Genomic DNA, 22,958 nt, shown 5'->3' with positions numbered 1-22,958 from the left:
CGAACGTCACGTCCGGTGAATGCAGCTTCAACTTTCTACTTCTTCCCACGACTGCATCAACACTGACTTCCTCGGCCTCGTGGAGCTGCCCATATCGCATTCGACCACCGCTCTCACATTTGCATATTTCAACCATCAAGCGAGTACCTGGACAGGCGCCAGTCACTGGAAGTTCACGTCGTGCGCACCGCAAAACCTGCCGAGTTCACGCGCTTTCACTTTTCGCGACCTTCAATCCTGTCTACCGGTTGTCCACATCATCACCAGCCATGGCTTTATTCGCGTCTTTACCCAAGCCGAAATACACGGGAGAAGAGGAGGAACAGAAGCAGTCGGTTGGCCCTCGGATCATTGGAGCAGATCAGGCAGCATCACAGCAATTGCAAATCGCCAAGCGCACTGGCATTCCTCCGTATGGTCAGCGTAACAACTGGAGGCCCCGCGGCAATGAGGACTTTGGAGATGGAGGCGCCTACCCCGAAGTCTCGGTCGCGCAATATCCTCTGGACATGGGCAAAAAGCACACCGGCTCGTCCAACGCGCTGACATTGAGTGTCGACGCTCAAGGCCAGGTCGATTATACTGCTATCGCCAAGCGTGGTCACGCCGAGAACAGAATCGTCCACGCCTCATTCAAGGACCTTATCCCTCTGCGACACCAAGCAAATGCCGGCGAGATCTCACTTGCTCGTCCTGACGAGGAGACCGTGGCAGAAACGAAGAGAAAGACGGAAGCAGCATTGGCAACTCTTGTCGCTGGCGCAAGCGCTGCCCAGCGTCCCAAGAATGTCAAAGGTGTCGAGAAAAGAGAAGCCTCATACGTCCGCTACACACCGGCCAATCAGATGGGCAACGACAACTCCAAAAAGGGCGACCGCATCATGAAAATCATGTCCCGCCAAATCGACCCCATGGAACCACCAAAATTCAAGGCAAAGAAGATTCCTGGCCGCCCTCCATCACCTCCTCCTCCAGTCATGCACTCACCTCCACGCAAACTTACCGCCGAAGATCAAGAAGCCTGGCGCATTCCACCCACCGTCTCGAACTGGAAGAACCCCAAGGGTTACACAGTGCCCCTGGACAAGAGATTGGCAGCAGATGGCCGTGGCTTGCAAGACGTAACCATCAACGACAAGTTCGCCTCATTCGCCGAAGCCCTTCAAACAGCCGACCGCCACGCCCGCGAAGAAGTGAAATCAAGAGCACTGATGCAACAACGCCTCGCCGAAAAGGAAAAGGAGCAAAAAGAAGAAAACCTACGTCTGCTCGCTCAAAAAGCCAGAGAAGAAAAAGCCGGTGCTGCCAGAAGACCCGCCGCTCGCGACACCTCTCGCTCAAGAAGCAGAAGCGCAGACAGCTATTCCTCCCGCTCCTCCCGCTCAAGATCCGCCTCCGAAGATGAAACCGAAACCGACCGTCTCGCCCGCGAAAAACTCCGCGCCGAAAAACGCCGCGACGCACAACGCGAGATGCGCCAGAAAAACATGGGCCACGAACGCCGCATGCAAACCCTCGCGCGCAACTCCAACCGCGACATTTCCGAAAAAGTGGCCCTGGGCCTCGCGAAACCTACTCAGAGTAAAGAAACAATGTACGACAGCAGACTCTTCAACAAAGATGCAGGATTCGCTTCCGCGGGCTTCAATGAAGATCAAGCCTATGACAAACCTCTGTTTGCGGATAGAGAGGCGTTGAATAGTATCTATCGGCCTCAATTGGATGCGGATGATGGAGATGACGGTGGTGAGACTTTGGAGAATATTCAAAAGACTTCGAGGTTTGAGACGTTGGGGAGGGCACCCAAGGAAGGGATGAAGTCTGCTAGGGCTGCTGAGCAGAGGGAGGGGCCTGTGATGTTTGAGCGCGATAATGGGGATCCGTTTGGTGTGGATCAGATGATCAAGGATGCGCAGAAGGGTGGAAGTGAGAAGGTTGGGGGTGCTAGTGTTAGTGGGCAGGGGGTTAAGAGATATGGTCTCAATGAAGGTGGAGCTGAGGAAGAGGAGAGGGGCTCTAAGAGGGCGAGAATTGAAGATGATGATGAGGATTAGGATTCTGATTTTGATCTTCAAGTTATGTAGTCTCTCAGCATCATCAAGTCCAACACTGAATATCACATCTCAACTGAGTTCTTTTACAAGATCTGTCTTGGCTTGCATGTGGCAATGAGCAATAGTAAGAAGAAAAAGAATTTGCAAATCATTACGGACATAAAATAGACTGTTGCTGTGCTTGCAGAGCTGCTTCCTGTTGCCAACTCTCCTCTACATCGCATCTTACCCTCGCTGTCATTATTTTCCCGAACCAATGAAAATCAACAAAAGAAAAACTCCTCGCTCCTTCGCTCAGAAAAGATACATCCAACAATAGAAACAGAAAAACGAAAAAATGTCATAAGCCAAACCAAGCTTGTGCTCGTGATGGTGCGATACTGACAAGCAAGATCAAGCGACCACGGGTATGGTGAAGCGGCTACGGTCATCGGCGACCTTGCGCTTGAACATGCCTAGGTCCTTCATCAGCTCATCGATATCAGCCTGCCACTCTGCATGCTGGGAAGCATATCCCTCGTCATCGCTCTCGTCCTCCTCTTCCTCTTCCTCATCACTGTACACCTCAATCTCATGTACATCGGCGGCCTTCTCTTCAGCAGGAGGAAGCACGATAGGGTTCTTGAGTTCGCCAACAGCAAGTGCAAGATGACGTCTCAAAGAAGAAACCTCGTTTCTCAAGCGATCATTGATGGGACGAAGTTCTTCCAGCTCTGCATTGAGAGCACGAATCTTGACGTCGGCGACAGCACGAGATTCTTCCATGGCTCTCTGCATCTTGGTGACCTGGCGTTGGTAGTCTTCGAGCTCTTGGCCGGCACGATCGACTTCGTCGCGCTTGCGTGTGGTTGATGCGTTGACAGAGAGTTGAAGTTGGCGAATTGTCTCGGCCATCTCCTTGATCTGGGCGTCTCTTTCGGCGGCAGACACGGCATCTTGATTGACAGTGGCGCGTGTGCGGATGCGCTTGGCTTGATCGGCGTAACGTAGGGTCGAGAGGGTCTCTTCGTAGTCAGTAGGCGAGATGCAGGCTACCATAGCTGTCTTGGAGTTTCCGCCCAGACTGTCCTTCAACAGCCAGGTGAGTACCGAATCACGGTAGGGAACCACATCTGCACGACGCTTCGTCTGATTTGGGCGAGCATTGGGGCGTTGACGCTTGGGGTCTGCAAGAGCAGCAATGACACGACCGAGAGTAGTGAGAGACTGGTTGATGTTTCCTCCTTCACGTAGACGTTGGCCGGTCGCTTCGGTTCTGTTCGCTCTTTCCGAACCAGCCAGATCGACAAGACGCATGCGGGCTGTGCGTTCAATGGTGCTATCAGTGGCAATGTCATGCTGGATCTGCTTGAGTGTGAGAGTGAAGACGGCGTGTGAACGGGATGAAGTGTCGTTCATCTTTGTTGCGGCGACTGTACGGTTCAAGTCGCCTGTGTGCATGAGTCTCTGAATGTCGGCGAAAGTCTTGACGGGGCTGTCGGTCAAGTTCTGGACGTAGACGCCATCTGACTTGCTCTCGCGGATCTTGAGGTGGGTCGGCGGGTTGGTACGAGGGGTGAGAAGGTCGCGGACGTGCTCGTTGTAGATTTCGAAGTACGAGACGTGGACGTTGTATGTGATGTTGCCATTCTGCTCTTGCTCGATTCGCTGGAAAAGGTTCTCGCAGGTTCGTGGTATGAGACCTGGCTGTTCCTTTGTGCCCATCATGGTGTATGATTTACCAGAACCAGTCTGACCGTAGGCGAAGATGCAAGTGTGATAGCCGTCGAAGTTGTGGTCCAGGAAGTCCTCACCGAACGAGGCGTAGACATCTTGCTGGTGAGCAAAGTGTGGCATGGATTCATCATGGGAGTAGAAGGACTTGTCAAAGACGAAACTCTTTTCTTCGTAGACTTTGCGCGATTTGGCATCGAGGGAGGCAGCAGGAGGAGGGTGTATGGTCGTCTTCTGGGTGTTGGGGTCCATCTCGATTAGACATGGCGCTTGTCGTTCAAGCTCTGTTTTGACTTTGTTAGCCATGTGTTCACCATGTGGCAAGTGTTCTGCGCATACCTCGTGGCAAGAACTTGCGCACTCTGACCACAACCTTGACATTGCCCTGTCCCTCTTCACCTGCCAGATAAGAAGGTCTTGGAGGAGGCATGCTTGCTGCCGAATCTCTGGCGCGTAATGATGGAGCCGACGCTGTTGATGCGTAAGGAATATCAGGCGCGGATACTGTGTGAGGGACGTCCATGTTGATTTCTCCCTCGTCTAATTGCTGTTGGAGTAATATCAAAAGTTCGACAACCGTTGTCTGGAAACGGAGTCGATTGTGGGTGAACATCTGTCAGTCCGTCCAAGCGTTGTGCCTTCCTCCGCAAGAAAGTCCCCCAAAAGTCAACACTCGGCTGTTGCCACGACAATTGTTTGCGGCTCGGCGCGCCGATCTTTCGAGATCCTGTTGCAACTCTGATCACACCTTGCACACTTGTATCATCTCGGAGCAGCTTGTTCGTCTGAAGATCATGACTGATTCACGATAGCTCGACAGAAATTTCTGTGTATTCAGTCGTCTTGAACATTCCGGTAGCCACCCACGCCGAGGAATGTTTAGAAACATCAGCCCCCAAGGCTCGAAAGACAAGATCCCCGTGTCTGGAGTATGTCACGCGTGAGCTGTACGCAGTAGGGACGCAGAATGTTTCTCGGAAGGAGAGCTGGGTCTAAGGAGAGAGCTCTGAATCATTGCTCATTTGTAAATGATGTGCTTTGCTCACGACTATCATGCATCTTGACAGGTGGAAATGAGCATCGCTGTGACAAGAAGGTTAAGGTGACGCAGTTTAGCATATGGAAAGGCATCATCTACCAATCATTGCAAGTCGGGGAGCGCCCTATCCAAGCTGATCTATGAAGCTCTTAGACAACTCATATTGATCTGAGCGGTGTGTTGCTGGCATGTGGGTCGCCGTAGGATCAAACTAGCTCCTTTATGTTGCTGCCTGGAGAAGTGCGACTTTGGTGATTAGTATTCTCGTCAACTCACCTTTCACCTTACTGACCAAGCCTCTATCTATATCACAATCATCCGACATTGGCCTTATCCAGATTGATACCATCGCACGTGCAGTTACACCATCACCATGCCTCCTAGCACCAGACGTTTGAGCCGCAAGTCACGTCCTCTCGAAGCCCCTCACAACAACGCAAGCACCGTACTCAGCAAGCCATTCCCTTTTCTCGACCTTCCTGATCCAGTTCGACAACGCATCTATGAGCTTCAACTCGAATCACAGCGTGGTTTCGTCCGCTTCTATAGCAAGGCAGGGCCACAACGTTGCAAAGTGACTCCTGCCAAGCTCAAGCTCAACATCATGCTCACCTGCCGTCAAATATACCAGGAAGCTATGCCCGTACTCTATCGTGTCAACAACTTCTGCATGATTCCCATCACCACCGAGCCTGAGCAGGACACATGGTCTGAGGAAGACCTTTTTACTCTCCAGAACGACAAGTGGATCCGCTGCATGCCTCTCAAAGGACGAAATCTTATCAGGACACTTGAATTGTCCATACCTCTTCCACCAAAATCCGATAGCCATTATGATTACAAGAACATGCGCGATCTATTTCCTGGTCTGAAGAGTTTGACACTATTTTTGGACTTCGCCGGTCAGTCTTACTATGGCTGGTGGTCTTTGCCAGAGCCCGAAGAGTACCGATCTTTCTATCAAAAACTCAAAGAACATATGCCACAAGCGAGAGATGTCTTTCTGGATGCAAGAATGCTCGAAGCTCCAGAATGGCATCAACTCATCGAAACCGTCTTACAAGTGTGGAACGCCGCTCCAGGCAGAAGTGCCTTCATCACGCAAGATCTGCACCATGCAGCTCTGTACGACACCTACAAGAAGACCTTGGAAAAGGCACTGGTCGACAGACTTGGCCAGAGAGGCATGAACTATCAGCGTCTCAGCTACTGGGACATCCGAGTAAACCAAGTCAACAATCGAGAGGATTACCCAACTGACGATGACACCGACGACGAGATTGAGTGCTTCGATAAGTTCGATGCTGAGAAGATTGTCACGAGGACAAAGAAGCACTTTGACAATCTGGAACATGGCCAATTCTGGTCTATGCCCGATCAACCAGAAGAAGATACACACGACTGGTCTTATACTGATGATTGGTCGTATTGGTAGCTTTTGTAGAGACGAACTCGCCCATAACCCGTACCATGCCTGTTTCCTCTCACGCTGCATCGCATCAACCCGATTCTCGGTGTATCTTCGTCCGGTTCGTGATTTACTTTATTTGTCGATCTGCTTGTATGTTGCTTCTGCCGTTTTCAGCACAGGTCGATTCCTCCAATAGATCTGCGTCTGAAAGTCGCTTCTTTTAGAGCTTAGGACGTTGAGAGTGATGATCTTTCTTTTGTGCGGCCGATTGGCGGGTCGTCAGAGGCGGTAGAGATCGATGTTCATTGTACCCAGCATCTGTCCCGAAATGGTTAATGCAATTGAGATCTGAAACTTGACACATGCCAGGGATGCTTTCCTGTCAGACCATGGGGAGGACACTCGAGAGTTGAGGTTTTTATCAAAGCGACCATGTTCCTTTAGCTGTGATACTCAATTAATCGATTACTATGAGAAGCTCTGCCGCGGAGTGTCCACTTCAACGGGGGATGATCAGCAGGAGGATTGTCGAGGTCGGAAGTCTCTCCGTTCAGGGTTCCAAAAATTGTGATCTAGACCGACAGTTTTCTGATGCCGAAGTTACCCCGAATCGAATATCCAATTTTTGTTTGATGGGCCTGAAAGATAGAGTGAATATATGCAGACACGTCGCGGCGTTCTGAGTCGCTGCTATACACGTTCATCTACTATTCCAGGGCGTCGTTTGCGTTCTTTCAAGACAATGGTCGCTCCTTCCGTGTCAGTACACTCGACGCTGGCGGATATCTTCCTTAGCAGAATTTCGGAAAGCGAGCGCTTCACTGCCGTCCGCGACCTTGCCTCCAACATTGACAGCAACACACTGGGCCTCGTCGCTGCTCTTGCTGATAGTTGTCCGGATGAAGAAGCAAATGTATATCTGAATCAATACTTGATCAGATCGATTGAACAGGATGATGCTGCTTCAGCTGCAGCTCTCTGCGTTCAATATCCTCGCATCCGAAATGCTTTACTGCACTGGACTGATCGCGAGCTTCACATCTGTTTCTCACAACTACTTAGACAACCAGAAAACTCTGAGTTTGTCGTTCCTGTTGAGAAGGTCCTGATTGTTGATCCATTCGTTTCACACTATGATCCCGAGCTTGGTGTTGATCGCCAGCTGGATGAACTTGTCAATACGACTATTCTATACTTGAGCTTCGCCAAACAGCTTTTCAGAAGTCCAATCCTTGACAAATCATTCGTTGTCTCAAGCCCGATCGTGTGTGCCATCTTCGGCTTCCTCGCTTCATCGAACGCAGGCATTGCAGCAGCCGCCAAAGACACCTTACTCGCTTTCTTGGCATCATTCAAAGCAGGCACATTCACCTTCTCGCACTACAAGACCGATCCAGACGAGCTAGATAGACATCTCTGGCAATGCATTCGCAACCTCATCGATTACAGTGGGAAAAGCTCGTACAAGACGACTGCATACACGATCTGGCTACGATGGCTCGATCTGGACAGTCATGGCTACTCACGTCAAGTGGCTCTGCAGAAAGACCCGTACTGGAAGTATATGTTAGCAACACTCGGCCAGTCATCCCAAGGTGATACCGAGCAAAGAAAGATCTGCCTCCATGTTTTGAAGAAGTCGATCTCTATCTCTCGCAACAACATTCGCGCCAATGACATGGAGTTGACTTTGGATCAAGAAGACAAGCCAGGTAAGCATTCACAAGCTATCAATGTCTCTGAACATACAGTTGTACTCTTGCTCTACCGGACATTAAGATGGCGTAAGAATATTCACACAAGTCCAAAATACTGACCGCAGAGCAGGATCTGTTATCACCGAATCTCAGTATGCCAGATTCTGCACTGTGTACGAAACAATCGTCATTGGCAGATACCTCAACCAAGCCTTAGAATGTGTACAAGATCTGGACCATCTAGCTTCTGCAGAGACCATGGTTCAGAAATCGTGGTTATTCGCACTTCTCGAGTCGTCCCTATCTCCAGTCACACAAGACAGCATGCGCAAAATGCTGGGAAACTGGCTCATGAGCACCGATATCAGGCTGTTCAGCCATGCTGAAGAGTTTGCGACACTGTTGCAGAAGTCGTTCTTGCCTTGGGCAACTCAAGGTACCCTCTTCACCGGCAGTGTGCAAGGAAAGACCAGAGATATGAGATGTGCTCATGGTACGAGATTATCGAACTTCCTCGAAAGACTGCTACAGGCCCATCTTGGCAGAGACGACATCTACTCTAGAAAATGCATCGTCAATGCCGTCCTCACATATCTGGATGCCAACAAAAACAGGATCGTCCCGATCGCTGTCATCTATCTCCTCCAGGGTCTGGCGAAGGGCTTACAGGCAGAATCTACAGCTTGCATGGAAGGCGATTCATTGGAGTTGATCCTCAATCTATCAAGAACGACTGGCTATCCCGAGGTTGCTCGCGATGCCATGCTGGTACAGTGCTACAGACTTTCGCAACAAGTCAGCCAGGATGCAGAGACCTACGGTGAACATGGCACAGAAAAACTGACCGCATCTGATGCCAAGCTCGAGGTTCTCTCCAAGCAGATCGAAGCGTTCAAGATTAGCGCAGCCTCGCGATTTGAATCTGACGCCAGCCGCTCGTCCAGATGGCAATCACTTGATCAGTTCTTGACCGAGCTAGACACCTCGCGTCATACTAGCATCCAGGGCGATGGGTTGCTGATGGCCATTGAGTCGTTGACATCCATTCTGGATAAAGCCGGCGTCCAGAGTGTAGATGCTCAAAAGTTGGACCGCGCATTTGACGGCGTCTGGAATGAGGTCGAGAGACAAGATTATCCCAGAGATGTTCTCATATTCTTGCCACGCATGGCACTACACCCTACTTGCGTCAGCCTATGCTTCGAGGACGATACTTTGTCTGCCACGGTCCTAGAAATCTTCACCCAGCTTCAGCGATTACAGAAAGGCAGAATCTACCTCTGGACACCAATCATGAAAGCGTACAGGACAGCCATGGTCAGCTGCCCCGCCGCAGCGGAGAAATTCGGCTTGGACGAATTCATCATTCAGACCGCGAATAACCTACCAGCTGCAAGACTCGAATTTAAGTTGGAAGCTGCAGCCATTCAACTGCTGTCTGAGAGCGAAGAGATTCATCGCAGCTACAGCGACTATTACGGCGAATACGAGGAGGTTGGACATGCCGCCTTCTTTGATCTCGTCAATCGTCTCAGCGAGATCAATCATGAGATGGTCAGTGAAATCTACGACCGTCTTCTCAAGCCATGGACCAAGCAGAGAGCTCCCATCCCAATCATTAGCCGATGGAAGGCCACTACACAGCTTCAGGTCCTGCTCATACTTTCTGAACAGCGTCTTAGAGTGATCTCAACCGAGGAAGCGCAAGAGCAGCTTCGTGTATTGCTGAAAGTTGTCGCCATCGAACCGCTCCCTAGATATCGTTTCCTGCAGGAGTGGATCATTGCTCGAATTGTATTGAACCATCCTTCTACTGGCGACGTCGTACTTGATACGCTCTCATCTAAGGATCACCACTCGAACCCAAAATATCTTGGTACTCTCGTCAAGATTGCTCTGATGATTGCTTGTCAAGACACCTGCTCTCGCGATTTTGCAGCAAGAACAGCATACCGTCTGGTGGCTCTCGCATCCAGTGCCAAGATCATCATTCGTCATGAAGCACAATGGTCCTTCCCCATCTTGTGGGATTATGCCGAAAGCAGAGGCTGGACCGAGATCAAGTCGAACCCCGCCTGCGCTGCTTTGAATGAGTACATCCGCAGTCTCGAGCGATTCGCAGAACCGCCAGCAGCAAGAGAGCTGGAACGCCTCGACCCTGCTGCTGACAACACACTCACAAACTTGCTCCAAGGCAGATACCTACGTGTAGAGCCACCTGGCGAAGAGTCTATCGTATCTGGCGACTTCCAACGCTTGTGGGAACAAGACACAGTTAAACGCTCAACAACAGAAGCTCTCCCTCTCGGCCAATCTGAAGAGCCTGCTAAAAACACTGCCCTCCCCGCCCAACCAACTCAACAACAATCGAAAGAATCCGCCCGCACAGAAGCCTTCGCCGCCCTCCAAACAAAGGGCACAGCATACCTTTCCGCCTCCGATGCCTCTGACTCCACCTCAGACATCACGGCCACCCGTCCAACCCCTCTCCTTGTCGTCGGCTCCCTGGTCGACAATGCATACAACCTCGGCGGTCTCTCTCGCATCTCCGAGATTTTCGGCGCCCAAGCCCTCTATATCCAGTCCCCACACTCCGCCCTCGCGAATAGAGATTTCATCTCCGTGGCCGTGGCATCACAGAATCATCTCCCCATCATCGACCTCCACAGCGACAATCTCTCTGCTTTCCTCACAGAGAAGAAAATGGAGGGTTATACTGTAGTTGGCGTTGAACAAACTGACCGCAGCGTCCTGCTTGGCTCTGAAGCATGTAAACTGCCGGAAAAGACATTGCTTGTTATGGGAAGGGAGAAAGAAGGTGTCCCTGCTAATGTGCTCGGGGAGTGTGATCTTTTAGTCGAGATCCCGCAAAGAGGTGTCACTAGGAGTATGAATGTGCAGACTGCGGCTGGTGTGGTGTTGTTTGAATACGCCAGACAGCATCAAGGTTAGGACGAGTATATAGACGAGTGTTCAATGAAATACGTGCATGTTCCACGGTAGCAGTGCTGTTTTTGTGATTTTGTGGGTTTTCTTCATTTGAAAATTAAGCTATGTTCGTCGTTGACTCTTTCCTTTGTTCAACCTCGGTGCTGAAAAGCATCTTCGCTCCTTCTCTGTCCATCAATCTGGATCATTCTTTGGGAAACGCGTTTGACGCCCGTGAAATGCAAAACCTTTCTCCACTTGGTCCGCTCTTCCATCGAGCCCGCTTCCTTGACCTTTTCCTTGGGCAATCTCCATTGTCCGAAAATAATCTTGCATTCCCACAACCCCGATCAAGCTGCTTATTCGTTTTCAGACTGTTCAAAAATCTTCATCCTTGACCATATCCTCGTCCTTAATCTGATCGTCCTCGTCCTCCACAGAAGCAAACTCGACTGTCTCGTGGTTTGAGGGAGCAACCGGCACAGACTCGATTGTCTCATAGTTTGAGAAGGCAAAGCCCGGAGCTGCTGGTTCGGTCAAAATAACCGGTTGCTCGGGGACCGTCTCGATGGAGGGTCCAGATACGTAATCAAACTCAGACGTCGACCATGTGAAGAACTCTTCAATGGGGATCTGGAAGGTGGATTCTCGGAAGCTCTGGTTGTCTTTGTGAATGACACGAGACTTTGTGGGTGCAGTGGGAGCGGCAACCAGGTTGTCGCCCAACTCCACGTCTTGTACCGAATGGATTTGGCTGCCTTGGTCGAAAGCCAAGTCTCTATCCTCGCTTGCTTGCTGGATATCGACATGCGAGACTGCTTGACCAGACGGTTCGGTTCCGTGGGTAGAAGGTGTCATGTCGTCCTCGATGCTGGGCTTTGGCCTGGGACGCGGCTTCCTTAGTGCGGCAACCTGAGCAGGTTTCGACATACGCGAGATGGCGGTGCGGGCGCGGGTATTGTATCCCTTGACTGGCTGAGTAGGTAAAGATCCGGTCTCTCTTCTGCTTTCTTCGCCTCGACCACCGGTCTCGTCATCAGCGCGATCGAAGTATCTGGATCGGGCCATGTTCGGCCTACTCGAGGCAGTTTGGGGGGCCAATTTGCGTGCCTTCGAAGGAAGAGATGTCAAACCATCATCGTCGGTATCATACGAACCCAACCCATCCACTGCTTTGTGGTTGGAAGAACGACGCGGGTTTGCGCCGAGTTTTTGCTCCAACAACACCAAGTCCGAGGGGACGTTCAGGTTGTCAGTCGCGCTGTATGTGCCTGCTCGCCTGTCCCCAGCCTGAGGATATGACTGTGATGTTATGTTCGTTCCAGACTCGCGCGAGTCCGCCCGGAGATGTGACTCTGACGTACGCAAGCCACGAGGGGGGTTAGAAGCAACGATATTGCCATCTTGGCCTGATTTCCTTTCTGTGCTGTGGCGATTGGCCTTCGGAGAGGATGCCGCCTGATGCTCGCGTGACTTGGCGCGGGAGTTGAGATGCATTAATAGTGGACGAGACAACATACTGGAACGAGCGTGATTTTCATGTTGGCCTGGTCGTTCTTCTGTAGTCTGGGTAGTCGAAGCATCCCGCTGCAACGAAGACGTCTCCAGTGCGCGCAATTTGGCGCGGTAGTCCATTTGCATTGACACTATGCCAGAGTAGGAGTTTGAACGATCTTCGTTGACATACGAGCCTGCTCGCTCCTCCTTGATGTACTTGTTTCCACGCTGCTCCTTAGACATTTCGTTTCTTTCTCCTTCGAGGCTAGTTTCATATTCTTCATGTTCGATCTCGTTCGAATTGTCGGACTTGTCTTGCATGAACTTATGATCATCATTGAACGGATGTTCTGATATTCCAGTCTCGCGAAATGCACTTTGAACGTCTCTCGATTGTCCTTTCAAAGTTTTGTAGCGAAGGTTAGGGAACTTCTTCAGAATGAGATAGACACCAGTGAAGAACTCATGCGATCGGTCTAATCCTTGTTTGTCAATGTCAAATACGTCAACCCACGATTGCCAGTACCTTGTGACGGTTTGTTTGCCTCTGAAGTTCTCTTGAGCTGAGTTGTAGTAGCGGCCTCTTGCTATTCCTCCTTCGGCTGGGTGAGCCTTGTACCAGACGCTGTCGTTTGCTTCGTTGTATCCGAGAAGAAGCATATCTTGGACCCAGATGAAAGGGTAAAACTGGACGAATGCGAGCGGAAGCAGCTCACTTGATTGGAGTCGTGGTCCAGAAAGGCTTAGTAGATCGGCCAGCTTGTCGCGCACCTTTTCTGACGGTGTCCAATTGTGGAGAGTGCATAGTCGATTGAAGTTGGCCTTATGACTTCTCTTAACGGTGGGTGTTGATGTTGTACGAATGCGCGTCACAGCAGAGGGTGGTCTGGTTGGCGCATCCAGGGAGTGTTTGGGAGGCATTTTTGTGGTATTGAATGGAAGAACCAGCAGACAAAGCGACGATAGCGCTGCGCCCTGGATCGTAGACAAGGAATAAGCAGGAAAGAGATGTCTAGTAGTCGTGAGAGTGCACGGACCTCTCGTGCTTGCCGAATGTGAGTGAAAGAAGAGAGTGAATCGGAAGGAGGAACCAACAACCTTCAACGGACAACTAAATGATTGGAGAAGCGCTGCGCCGTGAGTCGCGCTGGAGAGCAACAAGCGGAGGACAGGCAAGAACTGGGAGTAGTCGCAAACGTGCACGGGCCTCTTGCACCTGTCTGGTGTGAGTGAAAATAGGGAGTGAATCGGAGGAAGGACTGATTTACTCTCAGCGGATCATTGAGCAATTGATAAACGCGCTCCGCCTTTTCACGCGCGGCTAAGCAGTGTGTGAGTGCTCGACTGAGACAAGTTCGAGTGCGTGGTAGCCTGAGCGATCTTCCTCTTATCCTTTACACTCTCGGTGTCAATGAGGGGCTTGAATTCACCTGTCAAAAGGCACAGATATTTTCAAGACGTCCGGTTTGACCATTGAGAGCTGATACTTGCCGACACTTGGGAATGTTTCGTCGTCGGCATCGCGATTTGAAATAGCTTTTCGCTTTCATGCAGCGAGCATTTGACTATAGCCCGGTACGGGAGCTGCTAATTACCTCTTAGGATGACATGTTGTTGTCGTCTGCAATCCTGGTGAGGTGGTTGTGACATGGTTGCTGATATTGCCATCAACAATGGTCTGAAATGGTGGGTTTGGTCCAATCCAGTCCAGTTCAGGAAGTTCCAATCGTCTGGTGTCCAGAGTCCACGTCCAGTATATCAAATGGCTATACAACGCGTCCTCCCAGAAACGACATGAGGTTGGAGCGGTGATCCTTTTCTGCGGCGAATGCCGGCGGCGGCAAGAGGACTCCATCTTGTGCCCATAGCGTTTATTAAACTATCAGACGAACTTACTTGTCTGTCACATAAATGCCAGTCCTTTGAAGATTGTAGAGCAAAGCGATGTTGAGCTGATAGTGTGGAGTACTGTCTGAGCATGTGACACAAAACGTGGTCGCCGGAAGTTTCACCCTTCTTCGGGTCCGACGCGACAAACAAACGTCCTTTCTTTGTCAAAGACCAGTGCTGACCAGACCTCTTCATTGCACAAGAACTTTCTGTATCGAGCATACCCACTCTTTATCAGATCAGTCTTACATACCGAATCGTACTGTTCTCTAATCCGGATAGAATGCCTTTACAGAAACGTGTTGCGGAACATTCAGTTAAGGCCTACTCATTTTGCGAATCATCGGCTAGAGAGGAATTGATTATATAGCATACAAGATCCCGATTCGAAGTATGTGGCCTTCATTTTGTTATCTAACCACAAACGGTGAGCCCAATCATAACTTGCTCGACTCGGGCGTGAGTCACGAGCTCTGTTCTCGTCCATTTCCCTCCTTCGTTGGCTCGTCACTAAGAAAATATCCATCAAAGTCATCACAAACATGACATTCACATACACAAACGACCAAGGCTTTCCTCATCACGTCTGCGATATTCACGGCATCCGCGTATCGCAGCTGCCAAAAGAAAGTAATCTAAGCATCATCCAGGACACAACAAACGCAACAAACACCACCCAACCTCCATCATCCACCATCAGAGAATGGCGATCTCTCGGCAAAGGCAATTGCGGCAGTGTCTGGACGGCAGGCAACGCAAACTGGGTAATAAAGCGCGAAGACTGCAGTCAAACCCGCTTCCTCTGGAAAGAATACTATATCCAAAACCGTATTCGCTCCGCTCTGTCCGACATACCCAATGCCATTCTCATACCTCAATCTTTCTGGTACACTTCTCCTCCAGATACATTGCATCTCCCAGAACTCGAGATGGAAGCTTGTAACACTATGTGCTCTGAACGAATACCACCACTTTCGAGATCATTCAGAGACAGATTGATCGACCATGCTATTCCCAAGCATGCAGAGTCCGCGAAACAATTGGAAACAGATTGTATAGCTCGTGTTTATCTGGGCAAATACCGGACAGGAGGTAATGCAGCTCACTACTCGCTCAAGAATCTGCCATTATGGTTGAACGTGCTGCAAGAGCTACAAATGCCGACGAACGAGTATGCGGCAACGATGGGACAAACTCTTGCACTGCTCCATTGGGCTGCAGAAATCGATGCAAACGATGTGGAGTTTGTCTTAGGCTCACCTCGACAGCTTTCTGAGCCAGGGTTAATGTCAAAAGTGGAGACGATAGCGAGATTGAGATATAACACATCCACTCGTCTGGGCTATGGAATGCAACAAGAACCATCGCAAGATCTCGTCATCGATGAAGGAAGCCAAATATCTTCTCTCTGGATCTTGGACTTTGACTGCTGCGATGCAATCACCATGGATGTCACCGGTGCAGAGAAAGCAGCCGTCGCCGTTGTAAGGAACGATCCTTATACGCCGAAACCATGCCAGCTTGGAGATCATGACTACGAGTTATGGAAAGCGTTTAAAGACGCATATCTCGCGAAGGGGGCACAAGTCGTCGAGTTGAGAAGACTAGACAAGGACTTGCCAGAGGTGTTCATCCAGCGCTTGGAACTGTTTTTTCAAATGAAGAAGGAAGGAAAAGAACTACCGAAGTTTCACAGAGGTCCGTTCTGTGCACCTCTTTCTCAATAGGCCAAGCAATTGCAAGAGACTCAACATATCGTACATTCCTATATCTGCAGCCAAATATATACAAATAACTCTCAGACTGATGAACTAATCTACACATCCTACTTGCTGTTCTCCTGCTTAACTTCCTCCTCCTTGCTCTCAACTTCCTTTTCAAACCCTCCAGCATGGAAAAACGCCATCTCCACCTTCTCCTTCCCGTTCTCATCAACTCTAGCCCCTCTATCCTGCATCCTCTGCAAGACATCCCAACACCTATCATCCCTCCTCTCCGCCAAACTCTTAGCCAACAATTCCGTCGTCCTAGGTCTAGGCAACAGGCCCAATTCCTCCATCTCGTCAAAATAGCGATAGGCGATGTCCAGTTTTTGATCTTGAATGCATACGACGATTAAACGATCATAGACTAGATAATCAGGACGGATGTTCAAAGCCAGCATTTCGGAGACCAGGAACATGGCTAGTGAGTATGCTTGTTGGGCGATGGGTTTCGCGGCACCACGGAGGAGGATGTTGAAGGTTTCGAGGGTGGAGAAGGGGCGAGAGCGGCGGATGGGATTGCCATTTTTGTCGGTGGGGAGGCGTTCGAAGAGGTGCATATGTTTGTATGCTACTAGTGCTTGTTCGAGTTGGTTGGTTTCCACATAGCCTTCGATGAGCACGTTTAGCGCGGCGACGGGGAGTTCTCTGCCGCTTTCGTGGAGGGAGGTTAGGATGTCGAAGACTGTTGTGCAGTCGGAAGGGTAGCGGCGGAGGTGTGTGAGGATAGGGCGGGTAGAGACGGCGGTGGGAGGAATCTTGACGCTTGCCATGATTGTGAGGACGGTCAAGGCGGCGCGAAGGTCGGGTGGTGAGGTGGACATGTATGTTGTGAGGAGTTGATCGTAATGGATTTGTTTGAAGGTTGTGCTGCGTTTGCCTAGAACGTGGAAGACGGAGGTTGCGAGGGCGGCATCACCGTTTCGGGCGGCTGTGGTGAGGACATTCAGACACGTGCCTGAGGAGGGAATCAGGTAGCCTGGGATGACTTGGCTATTCCAGACATAGACAGTGCTGGAATAGTGGAAGGCTGCTGCTGATCGATCGAGCATGTGCGTCCAGAGGTTTCTGCTGATGGTCCAGTCATCTGCGGCAATTCGATCTTTGACTAGGACCAAGGCTTCGTCGAACTCGTTCGTCTCGAGCATTGAGTACATGGCTATGTCGTAGAGCCATGTTTGTATAGGTATATTATCTCTTCGCATCGACTCGAGGTGGGTCAAACCTAGTTCGAGTTGACCTTCGCGGAACAAGGCAGCGCCAACCCAGTGATGGCCGTCATTGTTCAGTTGCAGCCATTGCCGTCGCATGTATTGTAATATGTCGATGCGCAATAGATAATCCATGTGCACGCTGAGTACACGCAGCACATCATGGCAGATCTGTACATTCATCTGTAGTCCTTCTTCCTCCATCTCTTGCAACAATCCAACCACCCTCCTTGCAGAGCCTTCCGAGGGGTGGACATTCGCGAGGATGAATATTGAGTATAGACGAAGGTTGGGTGTTTCTCGACGGTCGCGCACCAGGTATTCGACCATCGATTGTACTTCACGACTATTTCCCTTGGCTGCTGCAGCATGAGCCAGCTCATACAGCTCGGGCGTACTGAGGTTGGGATAGTCTGCCTTCTTTACTGTCGTCTTCTGCCGAATTGTTGTCCTAAGAGCAGTTTCTCGAGGCATAGATTGTTTCTTTTCATCCAGCGGAACCCACGCGTTCATGATCGGGAGGTCGCTGCGTGGCAGATCTGGCGATACGTCTACATTGCCCCTAAATTTGGCAGATGGTGCAGTTGAGTTGTGGCGCACTGCTGCTGGTGGTGGTATTCTAGTAGCGGCGCATTGTAGCGCTGGTCGGCGACGGCGGATCAAGACATTTCGGGTGGTTGATAGCGGCGCAGAGCTATACAAGGGACAGAGGCAATGCCAAAGCCCATCGGCGACAAGTTTGGGTGTGGTCGAGGACATGTGCTGCTGCGACGACCTGGGAATTTCTGATGGACATTTTGAAGCCGCATGTACGGGCTACTTCCCCGGTTTCGACTTCATACAGCTTGGTCGTGGAGAATCAGTCTACAGTCATCCAATATCATTCTTAATTCGCAACAGTTCTACCACATTTCAATGGTTTGATCAAGCATGGAGTTCGAATTCAAGTCATAAACTCAGTTTGATGTCGTGATGTTATTCTGGTTACACGGCTTTTCCGCAAGCCATGCTATGGGTATCTGATCCCCTTGTTCGTTCGCGTACGCCGATCCTGCGCTCATTACGCGGTCGCACGTATTCGCGCGTATGCCTCAATACCAGATGCCCTCCATTCTCGTCATGACTGGACTCGGCTTGAGCTGTTTGTGTCTCTCTCTTGTTCCTCAAGTCTGCTTGTTCAACCACCACGACCGCCTCTGCCACCACGACCACGACCACCGCGACCTCCTCTACCACCACGATCACCGCGTCCACTGTGGTCACCTCTGCCTCCTTGACCACCTCCACGGCCACCTCTGGCGGCTTGTTGGCTGGCTTGTTGATCCTTGACGAGGTCCACGATTTCGTCTTCCATTCTCAGGTATTTGATCTGTTGCAAGTCGTATCAGCATCTTCTTCTCTGTGATGCTTCCATTGGTTGTGTATCATGAACGTACGTTATTGCCGCGGACGTAGCATTCGGGTAGTCTGAAGAAGCGATCGCCTTCGGGACTCGTTTGAATGACCTCCTTCAGGGTGAGGTTCATGTATGTGTCGCAGCTGACCAAATGTCCGTTGAGAGTTTCGCCATTCTTGAGTTCGACCAGCATAGGGTGGCCTTGAGCGGCTGTGAGAAGTCCTAGAGGGAGCTATATTGCGACAATCAATCGTTAGTCGCCTGACTTGTGAGCAGGAGGGCTCTGTAGATGGTCAATGTCTTGTTCACTCACCATGATGTATGCGACAACGCTGTTATCGTCAATATATAATGAGTGGTTTTGGATATGGTGTTTGCGCCTGTAGCTATTCGCGCATTCGGTATCGACAACGACGTCAATCGAGAAGTGCGGGAGTTGCCGAGCTCTCACTCTCGCTCTCACAGCACAAGCATGAGTCGATCGTGTCAAGTTGCTCCGAAAGCCGCCTCCGATCTCCGTCCTTTATGCACCCCGCGGGTGCGCCTTCCTTCGAAATCCTTCGCTCAGCCTCTCTCCTTCCAAGCCTTCCTCGTCTCATAAACTGCTGCCTACGGGCTCTTTTCCACAACTTGTTCCACTTTCAAGTTGCACCTCACCGTCACGCCGACGGGTCTTTTTCGACGAACATTTCGGCCTGGATAGGCCCATGTAGATATTTCGATTTTGCAATTATATCCTTTCGACAATGTGTTCTATCAGCCTACTTTTGTTTGCTCTTGCCTTTACATGGACCCTCGTCTCTGCCGCTCCTTATCCCATCCTACCCTCGCTCACTTCCTTTTCAAAAGTCGCAAAGCAGAGCATATCTGGTACAATTCTTTCATTCCCCTTCCATCAATGACATCTACTTATTCACACGTCTAGACAGAATCGAAACAATAAACTTTAGAGTCCCGTGTACTCGCTGCCCTTCGCTATTCCAAGATGACGTGGCCCTGGTATGTATATGTCTTTGCCAAGCTCTCGTATTCCTCTTTGGATGAGTACGCGTATGCTATATAGTTCCGTGTCTGACATGTGCCTCAGGACTTTGAGCTTCAATACCCTCGTCTATCCTCTTCGACAAACCTTTGTGATGTTCCATTCGCGCTGAACGGACAGCCTGTCACTGTCGACCAGAGGAACTTGGGTCAGGTATCAACTTTCCACCTACCTGCTGGCAACGCACACGACAAGTGGGAGGTAGATATCGTCGTCCAAGGTCTTTGTGATTCAACCAAGGGGGATTCCTTCACTGCCCAACGCGCCTTCTTCTTCAACGTCACTAGTGTCGCTCAACAACCTCTCGACACTCCCGACTCCGTCACACTCGTTGTTGGCAAATCTGAGGCAGCTCAACTACTTATCGACTCCGAGATCACCGAACAAGCCGACTGTGCTGCTGATCTCAAGAGTGTCATCAACGAGACATCTTCAATTTTCACCGAACTCGAGGCTATCCCCACCGACAATGATATCAAGTCGAAATCGGATATTGATCTTGTGGAACATATCCTTCGCCGACGTCTCTACGATCAGGCGACAAGGCTTCAAAAGCTGAACCAGGACTGCCGCAAGAACACCGTTGAGAATCTTGCTGACTGCCACCACGACCTTTCTTGCATGGCTAGAGTGATGTGTCAACGCATCCACGACACTACTTTGACAAAGATCAAGGAGATCCAAGCATCACTAGAAGGCTCTGTCATGATTAGCAATGGCCGAAACATGGTTCAACAGGCAATGCCAATTGTCGATGATGGCAGTGACTCGGACTGGGATGCGACCTCTGTGGATGGTCTTCTCGCTGGAATTAACCAGGCAAAGGATCAGAAGAACGACAAGAACGATCACGACTCGCAACATCCAGTAGTACTGGCTCTGGAGATCCTCGCAGCAGCATTAGGTCTCACTGCTCTATGCGCGTTCCTTCGCCGCCGTTTCTGCTCCCTCCGCTGTCGCGTTGAACGCCTGGCTGACAAGGAAGAGCGCCGACGTGCTCGCCATTTCCGTCGTCTCGCCAGAAAGGAGGCTCTCCGCAAGAAGTGGGTTTCCTTCAAACAAGTCTTCAAGCGCTCGCCTCGAAACGGCGATTACGAAGAGAAGCGCGCCCTCGTCATTGAAGCCGCCGGAGGTGTAATCGATGACTACGCCGAAGAAGCATATAACAACAGCAACGACCCGGAAATGGGTAATGCCCTAGGTGGTCTTCGCAGCGCTCATGACTTCGTGGCTGGTCTCGTCAGAGTACGAAAGAACTCCAACGCTGGTTCAGGAACCACAACTCTACCCGAATATTCATCAGAGAAATTACCCGACTACACATCCACACCTGAAGACTGCAGTTACGCGCCTTCAGTCGCTAGCAGAGAGTCGATGAATACTCGTATGACACCTGACAGCAGTATTATCGTGACACCCAGATGCAGTCGCGAGACCCTCCGCACTGGAACCGATTTCAGCAATGAATAAGCCTCTTGCACTGAACTACTTTCTTCTTCTTTTCTTTGTAATTTTATGGGTGGGGATCACACACCGACAGACACGGGTTTTCCGGGAGGTGGGAGGAGGGAGGAGTTTTGTTTCTTGCTGGACAAGGAGTTCGACTCATTCGGTGGGATGGATTTTGGGAAGGGAGGATGTGATGGTACATATAATGGTTTGGGAGGAAGGAGAGCCGCTAGATTTGCAGGCTAGGAAGGATATACAGATGAAGACATCTGAACAATGACAACTTGAATCATCATATTTTTTACAATCTTGTTCCTAGAATTCGCTGTATCGCTTCTTCTGTGATGTACAAAGGCCTTTGGATGAGTGTTCCTTCCCAGTCTCGCTCCTGCAATTTGCCTGGTAGCTCCTTCGCCGCCTTTGCTCCTTCCTGGTATTATGCCTTCTCTGTCCAGATCAATGACACTGTAAACCCTCATCTCAGAATTTACTCTTTCGATGTCCATTCCGAAATCCACATTGTCGCCATACAGTACTCCTCTCTTCCTATTTCTTCATGAACTCAAACTCCCAAACCCACTACTCCCATCACTTCCCTTGCCATCCCCATCACCCCAGATGTCCCTACTCTGCATTTCCACCTCCCTCATGGCATCAGCCACTCCATCTAACTTCCTGACCACTTCCGCAACTCCTGATTTAACAGCCGCAAAGTATTTATCACTCGTTTCTCTGCGTTTAGCTGCCGACGTCAAGTCCAAAGTCGTAGTGGACAATTTCCTCTGCGCTTGTTCCGACATTCCCTTTTCATTCTTGTCGTGTTTATTCTGCGGTGGATTGGGTTTGCCATCCGTGTTGTCTTTCTCCTTCTTCGACTCTTTACTATTCCTCTTATCTTTCGTCTCCGTAATGTCCGAATCCGCAGCATCCGTCTGGCCCCAAGCTCTCGCCAATTCCACCTGCGCTTGTCGTAATTCCTCCAGTGCTTTTGCGTGACCTTCGCCAAACACATGTGCCGAGCTTCCTGCCGATAACTCGATATCAGAGAGTGTGGATTGCAGGGCCGCCCAATGCGCATCTAGAACTGCGGTGCCTCGGCGCGGTCGTTGGCGTTTTACTTCTTCGCTTATGGTGGTGTTTGATAAACACACTGGTCCTGTGGATCCTTCTTCTTGTTGGTTGTTTTGTGCTGTTTCTCCTCCATTTCCTCCTCCTCCTCGTACGGATAGATTTGTATTTGAGCGTGATAGTTGGTCGCGTGTGTTTTGGCGGGATAGTTGATCTCGTGTTCCTTGGCGAGAGAGGTTTGTATTCGTCCTTGAGAGATTGCCTTGGTTTAGAGATGGAGAGGCGGGACCGGGGATTTGAGAGGATGGGACGGTGGGTTTGGAGGTTTGCGATGTGTCGGTGTTTGCGCGGGTGAGGGAGGCGCTGCTGGCATTGTGAGAGGGTGGGCCTACGAATAGAGAAGGTGCTGGTAGGCGTTGTGAGGATTGTTTTGACATGATTGCGATATGGGGGTGTGAGATGGAGAAGGAAGGTGGGACTGTGAAGTTGTGGTGGTGCTAATTTGGGAATGTATGGGGGAAGACCCTGACGCTTTGCATGTGAATATGACGTCGTTGGTATCGATCGCTAGCAACGACGACGAGGGCAGATATGAAGATTGTAGTAGTACTCAGCTAAGAAGGAGCGAACTGTGACTATTCTAAAGCAGATTTGGCGCGCTACGAGTGTTTTCGTGTTCTATGAGGAAGGAACAAATATTCTACTTGATCGTTTTCAAAATCCTCTAGCAATCGACTTCTTGCACGATCTTGCGAATCAAAGTTTCACGCGCAACTTCTGAATCATCAAATACATTCACC

The 22,958-nt window shown here is 50.4% G+C and overlaps 10 protein-coding genes across 10 annotated transcripts; 5 read left to right on the top strand and 5 right to left on the bottom strand.

The window, feature by feature from the left end:
• Positions 1-48: 48 nt before the first annotated feature.
• Positions 49-2,222, top strand: M438DRAFT_395607 (pre-mRNA-processing protein 45; the record flags this gene model as incomplete). Its single annotated transcript, XM_029909225.1, has 3 exons — positions 49-335; positions 378-1,964; positions 2,085-2,222. Exons 1-3 carry the CDS (start codon positions 270-272, stop codon positions 2,220-2,222), a joined length of 1,791 nt encoding a protein of 596 aa, XP_029762522.1. The 5' UTR covers positions 49-269.
• On the bottom strand, positions 2,181-4,372 carry M438DRAFT_292735 (kinesin-domain-containing protein). Its single transcript, XM_029901793.1, has 2 exons — positions 4,107-4,372; positions 2,181-4,051 (listed from the first exon to the last, which is right to left on the bottom strand). The coding sequence occupies exons 1-2, from the start codon at positions 4,288-4,290 to the stop codon at positions 2,448-2,450; spliced, it is 1,788 nt and encodes a 595-aa protein (XP_029762521.1). The 5' UTR covers positions 4,291-4,372; the 3' UTR covers positions 2,181-2,447.
• An 807-nt stretch (positions 4,373-5,179) lies between these two features.
• M438DRAFT_333244 (uncharacterized protein) lies at positions 5,180-6,241 on the top strand (the record flags this gene model as incomplete). Its single annotated transcript, XM_029903584.1, has 1 exon — positions 5,180-6,241. The coding sequence occupies one exon, from the start codon at positions 5,180-5,182 to the stop codon at positions 6,239-6,241; it is 1,062 nt and encodes a 353-aa protein (XP_029762520.1).
• Positions 6,242-6,879: 638 nt separating this feature from the next.
• Positions 6,880-10,920, top strand: M438DRAFT_314746 (uncharacterized protein). Its single transcript, XM_029902622.1, has 2 exons — positions 6,880-7,929; positions 8,045-10,920. Exons 1-2 carry the CDS (start codon positions 6,960-6,962, stop codon positions 10,864-10,866), a joined length of 3,792 nt encoding a protein of 1,263 aa, XP_029762519.1. The 5' UTR covers positions 6,880-6,959; the 3' UTR covers positions 10,867-10,920.
• Positions 10,921-10,938: 18 nt separating this feature from the next.
• On the bottom strand, positions 10,939-13,388 carry M438DRAFT_343800 (uncharacterized protein). Its single transcript, XM_029905067.1, has one exon. The coding sequence runs from the start codon at positions 13,258-13,260 to the stop codon at positions 11,221-11,223; it is 2,040 nt and encodes a 679-aa protein (XP_029762518.1). The 5' UTR covers positions 13,261-13,388; the 3' UTR covers positions 10,939-11,220.
• A 1,355-nt stretch (positions 13,389-14,743) lies between these two features.
• On the top strand, positions 14,744-16,031 carry M438DRAFT_343798 (uncharacterized protein). The gene has a single exon (XM_029905066.1). The coding sequence runs from the start codon at positions 14,772-14,774 to the stop codon at positions 15,954-15,956; it is 1,185 nt and encodes a 394-aa protein (XP_029762517.1). The 5' UTR covers positions 14,744-14,771; the 3' UTR covers positions 15,957-16,031.
• Positions 16,032-16,336: 305 nt separating this feature from the next.
• On the bottom strand, positions 16,337-17,599 carry M438DRAFT_239364 (uncharacterized protein; the record flags this gene model as incomplete). The annotated part of the gene is made up of 1 exon (XM_029899508.1): positions 16,337-17,599. A coding segment is annotated over one exon (1,263 nt), but the record flags the coding sequence as incomplete, so codon positions are not given.
• A 604-nt stretch (positions 17,600-18,203) lies between these two features.
• Positions 18,204-19,076, bottom strand: M438DRAFT_363528 (Sm-like ribonucleo protein). The gene is made up of 3 exons (XM_029907649.1): positions 18,913-19,076; positions 18,640-18,831; positions 18,204-18,572 (listed from the first exon to the last, which is right to left on the bottom strand). Exons 1-3 carry the CDS (start codon positions 18,913-18,915, stop codon positions 18,381-18,383), a joined length of 387 nt encoding a protein of 128 aa, XP_029762515.1. The 5' UTR covers positions 18,916-19,076; the 3' UTR covers positions 18,204-18,380.
• Positions 19,077-19,213: 137 nt separating this feature from the next.
• M438DRAFT_314739 (uncharacterized protein) lies at positions 19,214-21,395 on the top strand. Its single transcript, XM_029902621.1, has 3 exons — positions 19,214-19,469; positions 19,525-19,598; positions 19,687-21,395. Exons 1-3 carry the CDS (start codon positions 19,346-19,348, stop codon positions 21,109-21,111), a joined length of 1,623 nt encoding a protein of 540 aa, XP_029762514.1. The 5' UTR covers positions 19,214-19,345; the 3' UTR covers positions 21,112-21,395.
• Positions 21,396-21,466: 71 nt separating this feature from the next.
• Positions 21,467-22,604, bottom strand: M438DRAFT_403958 (uncharacterized protein). The gene has a single exon (XM_029909692.1). The coding sequence runs from the start codon at positions 22,593-22,595 to the stop codon at positions 21,645-21,647; it is 951 nt and encodes a 316-aa protein (XP_029762513.1). The 5' UTR covers positions 22,596-22,604; the 3' UTR covers positions 21,467-21,644.
• Between the last annotated feature and the right edge of the window lie 354 nt (positions 22,605-22,958).

The sequence above is a fragment of the Aureobasidium pullulans genome (assembly GCF_000721785.1).
Source record: "Aureobasidium pullulans EXF-150 unplaced genomic scaffold scaffold_5, whole genome shotgun sequence".
In the NCBI taxonomy this organism is placed as follows: Eukaryota; Fungi; Ascomycota; class Dothideomycetes; order Dothideales; family Saccotheciaceae; genus Aureobasidium; species Aureobasidium pullulans.
This window is presented reverse-complemented; position numbering and strand designations above follow the sequence as displayed.

Excerpts from the sequence above, each read along its gene's own strand:
- M438DRAFT_292735 (XM_029901793.1), bottom strand. The coding sequence starts at position 4,290 with ATGGACGTCCCTCACACAGTATCCGCGCCTGATATTCCTTACGCATCA. Across the intron at positions 4,052-4,106 it reads GCGCAAGTTCTTGCCACGAG|AGCTTGAACGACAAGCGCCA; the intron begins GTATGCGCAGAA and ends AAGTCAAAACAG.
- M438DRAFT_314746 (XM_029902622.1), top strand. The coding sequence starts at position 6,960 with ATGGTCGCTCCTTCCGTGTCAGTACACTCGACGCTGGCGGATATCTTC. Across the intron at positions 7,930-8,044 it reads GGATCAAGAAGACAAGCCAG|GATCTGTTATCACCGAATCT; the intron begins GTAAGCATTCAC and ends ACCGCAGAGCAG.
- M438DRAFT_343800 (XM_029905067.1), bottom strand. The coding sequence starts at position 13,260 with ATGCCTCCCAAACACTCCCTGGATGCGCCAACCAGACCACCCTCTGCT.
- M438DRAFT_343798 (XM_029905066.1), top strand. The coding sequence starts at position 14,772 with ATGACATTCACATACACAAACGACCAAGGCTTTCCTCATCACGTCTGC.
- M438DRAFT_363528 (XM_029907649.1), bottom strand. Across the intron at positions 18,573-18,639 it reads GCTACGTCCGCGGCAATAAC|ATCAAATACCTGAGAATGGA; the intron begins GTACGTTCATGA and ends GACTTGCAACAG.
- M438DRAFT_314739 (XM_029902621.1), top strand. The coding sequence starts at position 19,346 with ATGTGTTCTATCAGCCTACTTTTGTTTGCTCTTGCCTTTACATGGACC. Across the intron at positions 19,470-19,524 it reads CGCAAAGCAGAGCATATCTG|ACAGAATCGAAACAATAAAC; the intron begins GTACAATTCTTT and ends TCACACGTCTAG. Across the intron at positions 19,599-19,686 it reads TCCAAGATGACGTGGCCCTG|GACTTTGAGCTTCAATACCC; the intron begins GTATGTATATGT and ends CATGTGCCTCAG.
- M438DRAFT_403958 (XM_029909692.1), bottom strand. The coding sequence starts at position 22,595 with ATGTCAAAACAATCCTCACAACGCCTACCAGCACCTTCTCTATTCGTA.